General features: G+C 35.5%; 1 protein-coding gene across 7 annotated transcripts in view; it reads left to right on the forward strand.

Moving 5' to 3' along the window:
- The window catches only part of Akap11 (A-kinase anchoring protein 11), a 50,550-nt gene extending 33,989 nt beyond the window's left edge, over positions 1 to 16,561 (forward strand). For 5 of the 7 annotated variants that reach the window (XM_074043320.1, XM_074043321.1, XM_074043319.1 and 2 more), the window contains exons 8-12: positions 1,129 to 1,284; positions 4,412 to 4,498; positions 5,235 to 5,281; positions 9,153 to 9,313; positions 12,827 to 16,561. In XM_074043320.1, the coding sequence (XP_073899421.1) occupies positions 1,129 to 1,284; positions 4,412 to 4,498; positions 5,235 to 5,281; positions 9,153 to 9,313; positions 12,827 to 12,967 (592 nt within the window). In that variant the 3' untranslated portion in view covers positions 12,968 to 16,561. The remainder of the gene's footprint in view (positions 1 to 1,128; positions 1,285 to 4,411; positions 4,499 to 5,234; positions 5,282 to 9,152; positions 9,314 to 12,826) is intronic. The other 2 variants (XM_074043317.1, XM_074043318.1) reach the window with 2 other exon arrangements.
- The last annotated feature ends 253 nt before the right edge of the window (positions 16,562 to 16,814 follow it).

Genomic DNA, 16,814 nt, shown 5'->3' on the forward strand with positions numbered 1-16,814 from the left:
TTCTAAAACTGAAATTGTTTCTTGTTTAGGCTTGAAGGAGGATTCATTCAAATGGATTATTTTCTGAGATTTTATTTGAATTATTTCACTAATGTCCCTGTGTTTGAGTCATGGAAATAACCATATATATGTCACAAAGCTATGATGTTCACAGGCATGTCATGTGAATATCACATGGGATATTCTGTCATATCATTATATGATAGTGCATTTTTAGAAGAACAAAGCATCTAGACTTATTCTGAACTGTTGTTTCTGAGCCAAAATCACTTAGCAGTCATTAAAGACTCTTATTCTGGACTTCATCCTGTGGGTCATTTCCACAAAAATGTGGCATATTACAGGAAAAGTGTTGAAAAAGAACAAAGTAGTGTTCTTTATTGTTCAGAACTATAGTGTACCTGTCTTCGGATGCCCAATGTAATTTGGCATCATATCTTAAATACAAAATGAGGATTGCCTAAATGGAGGGACTGTTTCAGGCACTGGGATATAGAAGAAAGTGAAGCAGGAAAAAAATCTATGTTTTCTTAGAGCTTCTGTTATAGTAGAATAAGACAATTATTCTAATAAGAATAAGATGAATAAAATATTGTATGTTCTGTAGTAAAAAGTGCAGCAGATGAAAAATCAAGAAAAGTTGTCAAGAGAGTGCTGAAGGCAATGGTAGGCAACAGCAGTTGGGGATGGTTTGCAGTTTTGCATGGGTAGCAGAAGAAGCAATATTGGTAAAGAAGTATTTGAGCCAAGAGCCAAAGGTGAAGAGCAAATAAGTTACTGAGAATCAAAGGGAAGTGGGGTCTGTGCAAAGAGGTAGAACTGTGTATGTTTGGAAGTAGTGGAGAGGCTTGTGTTGCTAAAGAAGAGTGAGCCAGGGAGGTGAGCAATAAGGTGGACATTATGAAAGGGAACCAGCTCATAGATTGGGCACCTCAGTTAACTTTGAAGTCACTGTACTATCATGCATAGTCTCATTATTAGTAGGCACAGCAAAGGGTTCAAGGGACATGTATTTGACTCTGAGTATCATGTCTTCTTACTGTCATCTTTATCATGAATTCAGTGGTCTAATAATTCAGGATCCTTGATTGTTTTGTGTGATTTAAAAATTTTTTTTCCTTTGTTTAGTTCAAAAGAAACAGAAGACTTTCAGTCAACTGAGTCATTTAGTAGCCAGCAGATGAACCTCAGTGTTGGTGAGGACAGCACTGGTAGCTGGTCCAATTTAAGTTTTGAGGATGATCACCAGGATGAAAGCAGCAGTTTTCATCATCTAAGTGAAAGGTAACTAACATTTTATATGTAATTGTGTCATTTAGGACTTCAGACCTCAGAATTGGACTGTACATTTACATAGTCTTATTTAAAAATTTTAAATTAGGCAGTCTATCACTACTTTCAAAATGTATTTTGTTATCCATAATATATATTTAATGTTTTGTTTTTTTTGGGAAGAGTCTCACTGTGTATCCTAGACTGGTTTCAGACTCAGTCCTCCTGCCTCAGCCTCTCACGTGCTAGGATTAGAGGCATGTACTATGATGTCTGACCTTTAAAATTTCTTGAACTTTTCAGTAGCCTTTTCTGTTGTCTTGTCCTCCCCTCCCTCACTCCCTCTCTCTCATTGATAGTAGTCTTCATATAGAACTTCACTACCACTGGTTCAAGGGTATAAATATGCCTATTTCAGAAATAGGAAATATGAAAAAAGACATAGAAAAAAATATTAGAAGCAAGACAATGTTTCAAAAAAGGAATAGGTAAGTTGGGTGTAGAGGCTCACATCTGTAATCATAGATACTTGGGAGGTGGAGATCAAGAGGGATATGGTTCAAGGCCAGCCTGGGCAAAAAGTTGGTGAGACCCCCATCTCAATAAACTGGGCCTCTTGTCTTGTGCTTGTGCTTGTATTCTAGCTAGTAAGAGGATGGAAGTCTGAGGCTGTCCCTGAGCAAAAATGTAAGACCCCACTTGAAAAAAAAACAAAGCAAAAGGGCTGAGGTGTGGCTCAAGTGGTAGAGTACTTGCCTAGCAAGCCAGAGGCCCTGAGTTCAAACTCCAGTACCACCAAAACAAACAATCAAAAGAATGGAATAAGAAGTCTGATAAGTGAAGAAATTAAGGGGGTGTGTGTCTGTGTGTGTCTGTGTGTGTCTGTGTGTATTGGATTAATGTAGGGTGCTCATACTTTCCAGCTCACTTAGGTAGTCCTGGCTTACTTCGGCTGTTCTTTCATTTTCAAAAGTGTCCTGGTTAGATGAAAAATTATATGGTCATTCTAGTTAGAAGTGGTATTTTATAAATAAATGACTTCAAATCTGACCCATTTTTGAGGTACAGAGGGAAGAGATGAGGTTAGGGGATTTTGAATTTTTAAGCTTTACATTGTTATATGGGAGATTTTTATTATTAGTTAAATGGAAGAATCATTGTTTTTTTTTTTTTTTTAGTTTGTTATAATGTATTTAATTTTACAAGAGTCAGAAGAGAGTATGCTTTTTTTTTTTAACAGTTAAAGATATTTCTTTTTTTTTTTTAAACAGTTAAAGATATTTCTTTTTTTTTTTTCATTTTTCTTTTATTATTCATATGTGCATACAAGGCTTGGTTCATTTCTCCCCCCTGCCCCCACCCCCTCCCTTACCACCCACTGCACCCCCTCCCTTACCACCCACTGCACCCCCTCCCGCTCCCCCCCCTCAATACCCAGCAGAAACTATTTTGCCCTTATGTCTAATTTTGTTGTAGAGAGAGAGTATAAGCAATAATAGGAAGGAACAAGGGGTTTTGCTGGTTGAGATAAGGATAGCTATACAGGGCATTGACTCACATTGATTTCCTGTGCGTGGGTGTTACCTTCTAGGTTAATTCTTTTTGATCTAACCTTTTCTCTAGTTCCTGGTCCCCTTTTCCTATTGGCCTCAGTTGCTTTAAGGTATCTGCTTTAGTTTCTCTGCATTAAGGGCAACAAATGCTAGCTAGTTTTTTAGGTGTCTTACCTATCCTCACCCCTCCCTTGTGTGCTCTCGCTTTTATCATGTGCTCATAGGATATGGGTAAGAATTTGTATTTCTCTTTGTTTAATCATTCTGTTAATAGAAGTAAGTACAGTATTTGAGATCATTGATTTTCTTTTTCTCTGACTTAGATCTGTCTTTCCAGTATGTATTTCTATATTTCCTCATTTTTGGTTTGTCTAACAACAGATTACGTGGACAAAACTGTGGTTGTTTTAATGGCTTTATAATAGAACTGTATTTGTTGGAATATATGTTGAAAAGAGTTGATTAATTTTACTTTCATTCTCTAAGACATTATGGTTTGTGACAATTTGTGTTGAATGTGGGTATATAAATTATTTGAGATTGCTTGGAAACTATTTAGAACGTTAAGTGATGATCCTTTTTTTGGTAACCTTGTCAATATTTATTGATGCACATGCAATGATTTTATGTTAATTCATTCCTTAGAACCAAAATTTTGGTTTGCATAAATATTACTTTTTATAATAGGCTAAGCTAATATTGGAACATATAACTGCTTATCACTGCAAACTAATGTGCTTACTAATTATTTTAATAATTAGGAATGATTAGAATTTTTAAATTGCATGTTGAAGGTTTTAATTTGAAAATTGAATTTAATTTTGTTTTTGAACATGTTGCTTCTTTTAGAAAAATTGCTTTGCTGCAGTTGTAGAATATAGTTGCTTCCTTGTTTTGGTTGGGTAGTGTCAGAAATTTTCTGTGTGTGGCATTGATGATTGGCTGAACAGAAAAATATAATGCTTAATTAAGCCTTGGCTATTCTAGCTTTATTCTGAAGAAAATGTATGTTACTTGCCACGTATTGAATTCACTGTAGTCCATGAAATGTAACTGACAATGACGTAATGAGAGAATTTTAAAATCAGAAGATAAGTTTTGTCTGTTTTGGTGCATCTGACCCATCTGCCCTATACTCCATCCAAGCCCATCACTGTTGTACGTTAATTAAAAACTTGAGAGAACCATAACCTATGTTTTTTTCTTTTCAAATTTTATCCAAACCAAAGAGAATTACCTTTTTATAAATTACATCCTATGATTTGCCACATAATATTAATTTCATCATGCATTCATTTACTGTCCTAAAAGCTATTCTGTTGTCTTAATCTGTAAAGTAAATAATAAGTTCGGAATAATTTCCATGATCTATTGAGGACAAAGGAAAAGACTCCTGAGTCTCGAACCCTGTCGTGTGCCCTAGAGTAACAGTGATGGTCTCTTGTTCGCTCTGTGGATGCTCCACTCCATGTGGCAGCTTCCGGACATGTGCAGGAATGAATCAAAGACAGAAGCTGTTCGAAGGAGAACAAAGGTGGTCTTTATGGTTCATTCTCTAGTTCAGCTCTGTTGTTTTCTTCCTCCAGCAGTAATGGTAACAGCAGTAGCTGGAGCAGTCTTGGTTTAGAAGGAGATTTGTATGAGGACAATTTATCCTTTCCTACATCAGACAGGTTGGTCCAGTCTAGAAACTTAAAAACTGATGAGTCTTTCACCACTAATGCATGATGTCATACTCTTAAGAGAATGTGGGTCACAGTGCCCATATGTATCAATCTGCTTTTCTCCTGTATTTTGACATGATTCTGCTTGATGAATTTACATTTAATGAAAAAAATCCACTCTGCTAAACCGTGACTGACATCTAATTGCAAATGTGCGACTGTTGTGCATGAGTTGCTCTGCTTGCTGTTTTTCATTCTACCAATTGTTTCACTAAAAAGAGCTTGCTTCCTACAGGATTTCTGTTGTTTTTTTGTTTAGTTTTATTTTGTTTTTATATGTAGTTTTATTTCATATGTAATAAAAGCATAGGAAAATGTTTTTATTAACTTCAGTATTAAATGGCATTAATATTTTATTATTCATGACATTTTGTGATACTTAAATTAGAATAGTTCAGCTTTACATTATTTTAAATTCAATTTATTAAGAAATTACTTGGCTCTAAATACCAAGGTAGGACTTCTTGTTTTTTGATAACTGTAGGCATCATTTGAAATTCATATTTTAACATGAAATGATGTGAGAAGCAAAGCTTGCTTTTTATTGTCATTTCTCCCCTTTCTAAATGTCATATGTCATATTGTAACCATCATTCCATACTACAATTCTAAGCGGTTGTTTTAATATGTTACTAATTAAACTTTTTTTTTTTTTTTAACTCTTTCTGCTGTTTTCTTTAAAAAGTGATGGACCAGATGATAAAGATGAAGAGCCTGAGGATATTGTAGAAGGTAGGTGACTGTTTTGTTATAAGGTTCCCTAGAGGAGTCTTTACAGTTTGTGTTTGTACATCTCCATCAGATAGGCCCTGGGTTATTTGTGTAAAACTCACAAATCAGGTGTTTTTTTTTTTTTGGTTTTAGGGGGGATGCTGGGATGGAACCCAGAGCCTTATGAATGCTAGGCAAACAGTCAGCTACCAAAATACACTCCCAATCCTTGAAATCAAGGTATTCCTGAACTAGTTTTCTTTGTCCAGTTTCAGGACCTCGATGAGAATTTGTATTACTTGATTGTCACACTAGTAAAGTACTCATTGTTACAAAGACCGTTCAACAATTTAAGAAAGAAATTTATGATAACCTCTATGTAATTATGTTATTCAAAATCTAAATCTAAAATCCTTACTCATGGCATAAGATACAGTTTATTATAATTACAGCATATTCTCAATATTTTCCTTTTAAAGTGATAACTTCCAGAATTAGTGTTTCATATCACTTATGTGAATCAGTAAGTAAAAATGAAAAGATATTTCTAAATCTGTGCAATTTTTCCTTCCCCTAATTCCAATCCTACATTTGTACATACATACATATTTGAAGAAAATATTTACGCCTTCCTTTAGTGAGCATACTTCTAAATATGTCAGGACTAGATAGCATTGTTCACAAAGTTGGAACATGTGACCCTGCTTCATGTATTAGAACACCTGAGTGAATCTAGAAACTCTCATATTGAAGCTGAGTTTTCATTGTATTCAGAAAATTATTGGATCCCCCACCATATCTTTTTTTCCTTAATTGTGAAAATAGCAGTACCGGTACTCAGAGGCTAAGACATCAGGATTGTGAGTTTGAGCCCAGCTTGTGCTACACAGAAAGTTCAGGTCAGTTTGAGTCTGGACTACAAAGTAAGACCCTGTTTCCAAAAAAAAAGTCTTTAAATGTAGTTCATGACCCTGAGTATCCAAGCAGTTTTATCACCAGTTGTATTTCTTGTTTTAGGAAGTCATATTCAGATTTTTGAGCTAAAATTTTAGAATTACGATTATCAATCTCACTGTCTCTTATGTCTGTGTAAGTAGACATTCTTCATATAGGGCTTCCAGAAGTAAGTCTTTCTCATCAAACATACAGTCAGGGTTGTGCAATATTTTCAAGAGTTTTGATAGGCTAGGTAATGTTTGCTTTACTCTTTGGTTACTGAAAAGTGTTGACTTTGTCTATAAGAATTGTATACTTTCCCTCAGGAACACTTATGAGGAAAGTTATCTCAAAGCATGTACCTGTAAATAGTGTGCATGGTATTTCTCTAATGAACTAGTTATTACTTAACTAACTGGTGAGGAATGATTAAGAGAAAATAAGATACAAGTTAGTATAAGTAAGAAGTTCATTTAAAAACTTTTACTTTGGACACTTGACACAGGCTATTGATGATTTCTTTTGTAAGTAGGTAGAAATCAGATCAATTATATGCAGACATGTCATTACTCAGCTTTTGAGATTATAGGTACCTCTTAGTTATTATATAGAAAGCTGTAGCCAACTTTCAAATTTGTTAAGTTAGAAAATAGAATTGTCTGGATTCAGAGAAAGATTCAAGATTATAGAGATCCTAAGCCAATAAACTTTTTTCCCTACTTTTTTTGTAGTTGCATGTTGTCAGTCCTTCCATTTTTACTAGTTGTTAATGAACTGTCTAAAGAGAGAGTTGTTGCCAGGTACAGTGGCTCATGACTGTAATCTCAGCTACTCAGGAGGCATCAGGATGATTATGGTTGGAGGCCAGCCTAGGCAAAAACTTATAGCAAGAGCTCATCTCATAAATAAACTGGGCATGGTGGTTTACATCTATAATCCCTCCCATATAGGAGGATTGTGGTTTTAGGCTGGCCTGAACAAAAAGCTTGGTACCCTATAACTAAAAGCAAGAAGGGCTGGGGGGGCGGCTCAAGTGCTCAAGTGGTAGAGTGATAGAGCACTTGCTAGGTCCTGGGTTAAAATCCAAAAACACCAATGAATGAATATATATATATATTTATATTCATACATATATATACCCACATACATATGTGTGTATAACACACACACACACACACACACACACACACACACACACACACACACACGGAGTTGTGAAGTTTCCTGTCAGGCCAGGCAACCAGAAGTCCTGCCCTGAGGAAACAACAGCAGTACAGGAAGTGTTAGGTGCATAGCCTCCAGCCCTAGGAGCTCTGCAGAATGGCTCAGATACCACTGTGTTGGACCATGTTGTACCAGACTTGCTTTTGATTGAGACTTTTATTGGAGAGAAGAGAGTGAAGAGGTAATACATTTATTTCTAGAGAATAATGTGGACAGACTTTTTAAATTTAAGAATTAGGAGCCAGTGGATATTCTAAAAATGATTAGTAAGTGTTTGAGGATGTCCTGCATACTACAACAGAAAGCTAGAGACATCCTTCAGTAGCATTTGCATTACAGTACACATTAGCACAGTGTCTGCCTGCATCCCAGATGCTCACTTTCTATGGAGGGGTGCAGGTCTTAACACTGTGTACTGCTCAGTCATCCTTAAGCAGCAGTGTTAACTCAGGATATTGGTCCACAAGTCATTAGTTTTGGACTGAGCTGGGATATATTCTTAATTGTGTTGGAAGCATCTTTTTTTCCCCTGGTCTGGTTTTTGGCATGCAAGTGGTTGCATATGACACCCTTCCACCCCCAATGAAGTGATTAAGAGCATGGTGCTATACTACCTGGGTTTTTCATGTCATGGCTTAATTGTATTGCACTGAGAGAGGACTCTGCCTGAGAGTGCTCACCTGTAAAAAGTAAAGATGAAAACACTTTCTACCTCACTGGTGTTGTGGGAATTAAACGAGTTTGTATACATAAGGAGCTTAGAAATGTTTAGAACTCAATATGTACTGTTCAAGGGTTTATATTGTTTGCTTCATTGTTACTTTGATTATAAGGATAGCTTTATAGTTTTATTTTCTCTCCTTTTATCTATGGGTCTTTTTAAAATTTTTTTTCTTTTTTCTTTTATTCATATGTACATACAATGTTTGGGTAATCTCTCCCCCCTTCCCTTATCCCCTTCCTCTCCCTCCACCCCCTTGCTTCCAGGCAGAAATTTTTTGCCCGTATCTCTAATTTTGTTGAAGAGAGAGTATAAGCAATAATAGGAAGGAACAAGGGTTTTTGCTAGTTGAGATAAGGATAGCTATACAGGGAGTTGACTTGCATTGCTTTCCTGTGCATGTGTGTTACCTTCTAGGTTAATTCTTTTTGATCTAACCTTTTCTGTAGTTCCTGGTCCCCTTCTCCTATTGGCCTCTGTCACTTTAAAGTATCTGTTTTAGTTTCTCTGTGTTGAGGGCAACAAATGCTATCTAGTTTTTTAGGTGTCTTACCTATCCTCATACCTCCCTTGTGTGCTCTCACTTTATCATTTGATCAAAGTCCAAACACCTTGTTGTGTTTGCCCTTGATCTAATGTCCGCATATGAGGGAGAACATATGATTTTTGGTCTTTTGGGCCAGGCTAACCTCACTCAGAATGATGTTCTCCAGTTTCATCCATTTACTTGCGAATATCTATGGGTCTTAATTTGACACAAATCATGGCATTTGTAGCACTTGAATTCATTACTTTAAAACAATATTTTGCATTTGTAATATCAATAAATAAAATACCAGTTGTTTCTTTTTTTTAGCATTACTTTGTCCTTTGCAAGAAATGTTTTAGTTGATGTTATGGTATGGGTAAGAAAAGCATTCTTTGGAATATAAGGAAAGGAAAATATTTGCGAATGAGTTTGAGAGTTGAATTGATAAATTTTACTTCAGACTGTTTAAATTTATCTATTAGGTTTGGAACGAAATGGAAAGACTCTCCTAATTACAAATATTGACATGGAGCCATGCACAGTAGACCCCCAGCTAAGGATTATTCTTCAGTGGCTCGTTGCCTCTGAGGCTGAAGTTGCAGAACTATATTTTCATGACTCAGCAAAGAAGGAGTTTATGCTAGTAAGTACCTACCTTCTAGAGTGATTGTGAGGATACATATCACTGTATACAATGTTCTTGTCATATTGTTGGCCTAGTAAGATGTCTGATGATGAAAGAGTGGTCAGTGTTTAGGCTGTGGATCTCATAGTTGGGTTCAGATACCAGCTCTGCCCTTCGCAGCATCACCTTGGGCAGATTCACCAGTAAAAGTCTCAGTTTCCTCAGTAGCACTATGAGTGAAGAAGCTATCTTACAGAGTTTATGAGGCTTAAGTATAATATTATAAGAAGCAAAATGCTTAGTTTAATGCTGGTATGCAGTAAGTCCTCAAAGTTAGATGCCATTTGTAAGAACTTCATGTGTTCTTATGAAAAGATTGAGTTATTCTCTATATTTAATTGATTCATAATTGTACTTAATAATTAACAAGGGTCTTTCGCTGATAATCCAGCTTTGTGCATATGAGAAGGTGACATAATCAAAAGATAATAAATGTTTAAGCAAGATAGTTTTATTGAGTACCTAGTATGTGCTAAGTGCCTTGTTAGTTAAGATTTATCAGTTTTAACGTTTTTTTTCCCCCATAATTGTTCTTATGAAAACTTTGGTTTAATCTTACAGTAGATTAGTGAAGAACCTGTGTAAATTGGTCAGTAATAACAAAAAAAGGAATATTGAGATACTTTCTGGTTCATAATTTATGAGCATCTGTTGAAATAATTGAGAAAAAACTTATTACAGCTTTTTGTCATTTATTTTTACTTAGACTGGACTTTTTTAATTCAGGTTTTTGATTGGAGCAGAAAGACAAAATAGATTAGAAAGGAATTGTCAAGGGGAAAGAATGGGCAGAGGAATTGTTAGGATTGACCCTAGGGAGGCAAACTCTTAGGGGAGTTACTTAGTCTTGGATGAGCTGAGGCCTAAGGGAAGACCTTAGGTGAAGCTGAGGGGGGTGGTGGTTGGGTCAAGGGACTTTGTCATCATGTAAACTCGCCCAGGGGATCTTTGTCTAATGATTGAATGGAAATACCTTATTATAACTATGGTTTGTTTTATCATGATTTTAAATAATGACCCTCATTGACCATGTCTGACTAGAACCTGCAGTGCTGCTGGGAAGTTAGGAATCAGTTAAGAAGCAAGTTCAGATCGTCTTTGGTGATAATGAGGAAAATTGAAATACTTTGTTTTTTGTGTCTTTCTGGATAAGATACTATTATTTCTGGCATTTTCACTGTTAAACAGAACAAGTAAGCATTAGTACCATAAGCATAAGCAGAACCTGAGAGACATTTGTATTAAAAATATAAAAGTATAGTAACATAAAGGAAAATAGATCAAAATTTGAAACTTTTTGCCACGGGTGGGCAGGTGGCACATTACTGTAAACCTAGCTACTTGGCAGGTAGATGGAGATCGGGAGGATCACAGTTCAAGGCCAGCCCAGGCCAAAATTTAGCAAGACCCCATCTAAACCAACAAGCCAGGCCTGGTGGTGAATACCTGTCATCCTAGCTATGTGGGAAGCCACAGGTAGGAGGATTATGGTAGGAGGCCAGCCTTAGGCAAAAATGCAAGACCTATCTGAAAAAAACAACTGAAGCAAAAGAAGACTTGGGGGTATGGCTCAACTGGTAGAACAACACCTTAGCAAATGTGAGGTCCTGAATTCAAATCTCAGTAATGCAGAAACAATAGAAAAAAAAAAACAAACCAAACTTTTGGCCAGGCATGGTGGTACATGGCTATAATCCCAACATTCGGGAGGCAGGAAGATTGTGAATTTGAGGATAGCCTGGATTTATAGTGAATTTCAGGTCAGCCTGAGGTACATAGTGAGACCTTGTCTCAAAAAAAACCAAACAAAAAAACCTTTCATTGTTCAAAGAACACTATCAGCAAAGTGAAAAGAAAATCCATAGAATGGGAGAACATATTTGCATATATCTGATAAAAGTCTTGTACCTAGCATATATAAGGAGCTGTAATAACTTAAAAATAAAAAGGCAAATAATCCAATTAAGAAATGGGCAAAGAATCTGAATTGTCCATTATGTATCTTCAGTAAATACATGAGGGCTGGAGTCATGGCTTAAGCATTGGAGCACCTGTCCAGCAAGTTTCAAGCCCTGAGTTCAAACCCCAGTACTACCAAATAAAGAAATAAATACATGAAAAGATGGTCAACCTCATTAACCATTAGGAAAATGTAAATCAAAACCACTATGAGCGTCACGCCCACCAGGACAACTATAATCAGAAAGGCAGTAGCAAGTGTTGGCAGTCATTTAGAGAAATTTATTCCTGGTGAGGATCTGTAGTGGCATAGCCACGTGGAAAATGCAAGCATAGTGTTAGCATGTAACCCAGCTTTGCCACTCCTGCGTGTGCACTCCAGAGAAATCAAAACATGCCCGCACCAAAGCCTGTCATAGTAACACCATTGACCATAGTTAAAAAGTGGGGATGCCCCAGATGTCCACAAGCTCACAAATGGATAAGTCATGTGCTATATCATGAAATGGAGCTTTGCCAATATAAAATAGTGAAGTATTGAAACATGCTCCACCATGGCAGAACTTGAAATAATTATGCTAAGCAAAAAAGGTGGCTCCAAAAGGCCACACACAGATTTTATGATTCCTTTTATGTGAAATGTCCCAAGTCGACAAATCTACAGAGACCATATCTAGATCAATGGTGGTCTAGGGCTGAGGGGCTTGGGGAGAATGGTGAGTGGTTTCTGATGGGGAGGGTTCCCTTTTGGTGCAGTGAAGAGAAAATGTTCTAGTGTAGGTTGTGATGATGGTTGCATTCAACTCAGTGATTATACTAAAACCCATTGGATGTGAATTAGATCTTAATAAAGCTCTTAAAAAAGAGTAAGCATATTTACAATACAGAATTTAACTTAAAAATTAAGAATGTTTACAGAGCTAAATAGATGAAAATGTGAATGAAATCATGTTCTGATTGGCCATGGTAGAGTTTATTTAAACCTGTATTTATTTACTTTTTGGTGGTTTTTTATTGAAACATTAACATTTCTTAACTTAGAAAGCCATGTTTCCGTTGAGGCTAGAGTGTGTATTCCAGAAAAAAACCCACACTATATGTTATGGAAGGAAAAAAATCCACATCCTTGTGTTAAGCTTGACATTGTCTTTATTATTTTATGTTTCTAATTGAGGGTGTGGCAGATGTATTTAGTTAGGTGAAGAATTTCCTGTAGAAATGTAGCCTCTGCACTCCCACATAGACTGTCTGCTGGGTGAGGTTTGTGAAGTTCTGTCTCCAACAATCCCAAAGTGTCATTCTGTGGAGGAGATGTGTTTATAAAGGTCAGGGAGAGAAAGTGTTTAATTTGGGTCAAGGGGTGGTGGTGTAGGGGAGAAGATCGTGTTATAACGGGGAAGAAATACTTAGCTATAAACAGCAGGGTTCTCAGTTCTATCTGATTATGAAAACAAAAACTTTACTGCTATAAAATTGTTTTCTGTTAACATTTGACTTATCTTTCTTTTTTAGCTTTCAAAACAATTGCAAGAAAAAGGATGGAAAGTAGGAGACCTCTTACAGGCTGTGCTTAAATACTATGAAGTGGTGGAAAAAACTTCCAGTGAAGAGAGATGCAAGTCGCTGTTTGACTGGCTCTTGGAAAATGCATAGAACACACCCTAAATCAATATATTTTATTATTTGTTTTCAGAGGGGAAGAAGCAGATTAATATGTTTAGGTTAAAATTCAAATAGTGAATATTAATGTTTTAAGTGAATTGGAAGGAAAGTAAATATAGCTTTTAAAGTGCTTTCTGTCATCAGTGTATATAACTCAGTTCTTACTTTTGTAATCTGTCAAAATACGATCTCCACTTACTCTTCTATACACATGTAGTTTGTTAAGAGCCTAAGAACATGTCTGTAGAGGAAGGTCTACTATAAGGCTTTCAGGGTATTGTCAGACAGAATTCTTTTTGGATCCAAATAGTGCTGCTTGAAACCACACTGAGGTGGCTAGGAGGTTCCAGTGATAAAGAGTTATAATTTTTCTTCTTTGCAAACAAATGGCATCTAATAGCTCCCCTAACACCAAATATAAAGCTGAGGCTGAATTTTTGTTTGTTTCTGGTAGATTCTTAGTCTTTTTGTTCCATTTTTAAAAATCGGTTGTATTTCTATAGTTCAACTATTGGTAGCTTTTTTGATTCCCCCAAACTGTCTAATTTCTATAACAGAAACATTAGTGTTTTAGGTTTCTGTAAACACTAAGTGATAGTTTCCCAAGCTTTCCATCAAATGACATTATTTGTTACTGCAGCAAAATGCTGGAATGCGAGTGAGTGAGCCAGTGTGTGTGTGCATGAAGATCTTTAACCTTGACACTGGTTTGTTCCAACCTCTTTTATTTTAGTTTGCTTAGTTAGAAACCCACTGTTAACATTAAAAGGTGCTGAAAATAAAATGTCTTTAAAGATTGTGCAGTAAGAATTTTTGTCTTTCTGACTTACCCTATAAATGAAAATTCAAGTGGCAAAACACATTGAAACTTTAAAAATTAATATTAATACTGAAATGCATTCAGAGTTTATTGCAGATTTTGGGAAAAACTCCCCACTTTACCAAGAAATTTTTTTCTAGAAAAATTGGGATTTTCTCCCACAATAAAATGTTTCTTCACTGTTTTGTAAAGTTCCCTGACATGCTCTTTCTGGTCTTGACATTTCCCCCTACTTTTTCTTTTCAAACTGCAAGTCCATGTGAATAAGAGGACCAAGATTGTGTCTTGGTTTTGTATGTGTAGGTATGTGTGTGTATGTTTTGGTTCTTCCACTAGTAGATTTTATAATCCAGGGTAAGTCACTTTTGGGTGTTGCCTTTTCTTTTTCCCAAGCATTGACTATTCTAGAAACTGTACAAAATGTAGAAGACATAGCACCTGCCCAGGATGTATGGAATCAGGGCACTTATATTCATTTTAATTAATAATTATGGAAGAGAAATGTGTTTTATAGTGAAAAATTCAAATTTGCTTTAGAAAAATGCCAAAAGCTATTTAAACATTTTGAGGTTACATTGTAAGATTTGGTTTTTCTCAATTTAAGGTAGAGACATAGGGTAAAACCTTAAACATAAATTTTCTTCAGGTATTTTAAGGAGAAATGCAGGAAATGTGTAACTGGAGGTGTTTCTACCTTTAGCTTTTCAGAACTGAGATATTGCAGCACCAGACTGGGTTTTGCTCTTGTTAATTGTAAGGTAGATTAATTGATCACCAAGTTTAGATCACGTTTTTATAAGTAACTATCATATTGTATTTAATTTGGGTGTATATACAGGTTTGATTGACAGAAAAACTGAGTTCTGAATGTCTTTTAAACTAAAGTGATACCAATATATTGGTTTTTCTAAAATTTTGTGTTTGAAAATGCTTATGATTACTTCTGTTGATGTATAATTATTTTGAGGTAAGGTTTCCCTCATACTCTTTTTTTTCTATGTATTTTGCTCTAGCTGTGCTGGGTTCATAGTTACCTTATTTAGCCACTGGAACTCCACACCTGCATCAATTTGGTGCAGGGGCTTAGAGAAAAATACTAAGTATTAGCAAATGAAAAGAAGTGTGAGACAAGCTTCCTCAGAGAGAGAGAGAGAAAACATTTGCTTCTAGAACAGTATCTTCTAATCAAGTACATTCTAAACTTAACTTTCTTTAAAGGCACTTTGTGATTTTTCCAAAGACATAATAGATCTGTTTGGTTGCTCATTTTCTGACTTATTTTTATTACGAATCTGCTTGACATATTTATATTGTTACATTGTAATATTACCATTCTGTACATTTTGGTCATCATGTAGTATGTCTTATTCAGAACTTTTAAAATTGTGATGTGCAATGAGATGAATTATCTGTTTATTATTTTTAAAACCATTGTGGGATCTGCAGAAAGAAAGTGAGACCTCTGATAAGGGATTTTAAGAACATTATTTGAGATTGAAATGTGACAATTCTTTCATGTTCTTTTTTTCTTAAGGCAAGTTTAAATTACATTTATATTTTTGGCATTATTAATGTTAATTTTGAAAATATTTCCTGCTTTATTCAAAAGGAATAATCTATTCATAAATCACCGAAGAAAATGGCAACATCTCTTGGATGGTTTGATATGATTTAATGGCAGTATAAAAACCTTTCAGAGTATTCACTCAGTGAACATGTGATATCTTTATACCTTGGAAAATGTTCTACTTACCCTTACAGATATATGATGGGAGTGAATTCAGTTTATAATACTTTACTCTGTTTAAATAAGGGTTTTATATTGTTGGTAGGAGAATTTAATTACTTATTAAGTACACTATGTATAAAGTGAAAGACAGGTTGCACATTTGACATTTGGTGGCTTTGACACTAGTGCACATTGCCCAAATGCAAGGTTTAATCTCCACTTGTTATTGGAATCCAGAATGAAATGTCTAGTTAATTATCTAGTTAATATTATTATTCCACAATTCATATCATCAGTTTCCCATCACTATATGATTTCACATTGCATGGTGTTTGAAGAAAACCATGCAGAATTAAAAAAGATTATGCATTCACACTCGATTTGGGTATCACTTTCAGTATAAACCCTGTCCACCTGTCACCAGCACAAAAGAGTCAGCACGAGTGGGGGTTAGGAAAGTTAAAGAGAAACGTAGCTTTTACTCATTTACTGTATTCTTGCTGCAGAGGCGCAGATACAGTGTTAGTCACTCCTGCCACTTTATTTATTTATTTTTCAACCATGTACATTCCTTTCATGAAGTTAGAACTGTAGGTCTAGAAGTTCTCATTCTGTTTTTGTGGTAATGTTTGAATACTATTTAATACCAGATTTTAATATTGCTGGATTTGCTACCTTTGGTTACTTGTGCAGTGTTGAAAGTAATCTACATTCTTGTTTAATTACCAGGTAGATAGCAAAAGCAGTTTTGAATAATTATAGCTGTTTATTTGGCTGTGCTCAGTTAGTACATTAAGATCTTGTACTGTGTAACAGTAACTTTTTTTGTTCTCCAGTAATTTAATGTTCACTTACCAGAATTTGAACTACAGGATGCACTAGAATTTTGTTTTAGCAGTGGCTCAAAAAAAAAAAAAGTTTAAAAATTACTTTTGTAATAATTTGCAATTAATCATTCTTTTCTCTTACAATTGTTTAAGCCTGTGATCTTTCCTCTCCCAACTAAGAATTCTTCAATAAATTTAAGAAATGCTTAGTTTTGTTTTTTTGTTCTGTGCATCTGGCTACTATAACTACTCTGTGCTGAATTAAAGGCATACAAGATTGCTGCGACGGAGGACATGAAAGCATCTGAATGCTCACTTCAGGGACTTTTGGTGCAGAGAAGTTAGGAATATTTTTAATTGGACACTGGATTCTGCTGACTTTCAGCTGTATTTCAGTGCTAACAAAGGGACTCCAAAGCCTGGTTTCCCGCTCTTGTTTGGGATTTCGTGCAAAGTCAGATG

This window comes from Castor canadensis, chromosome 10, assembly GCF_047511655.1.
Source record: "Castor canadensis chromosome 10, mCasCan1.hap1v2, whole genome shotgun sequence".
Classification (NCBI taxonomy): Eukaryota; Metazoa; Chordata; class Mammalia; order Rodentia; family Castoridae; genus Castor; species Castor canadensis.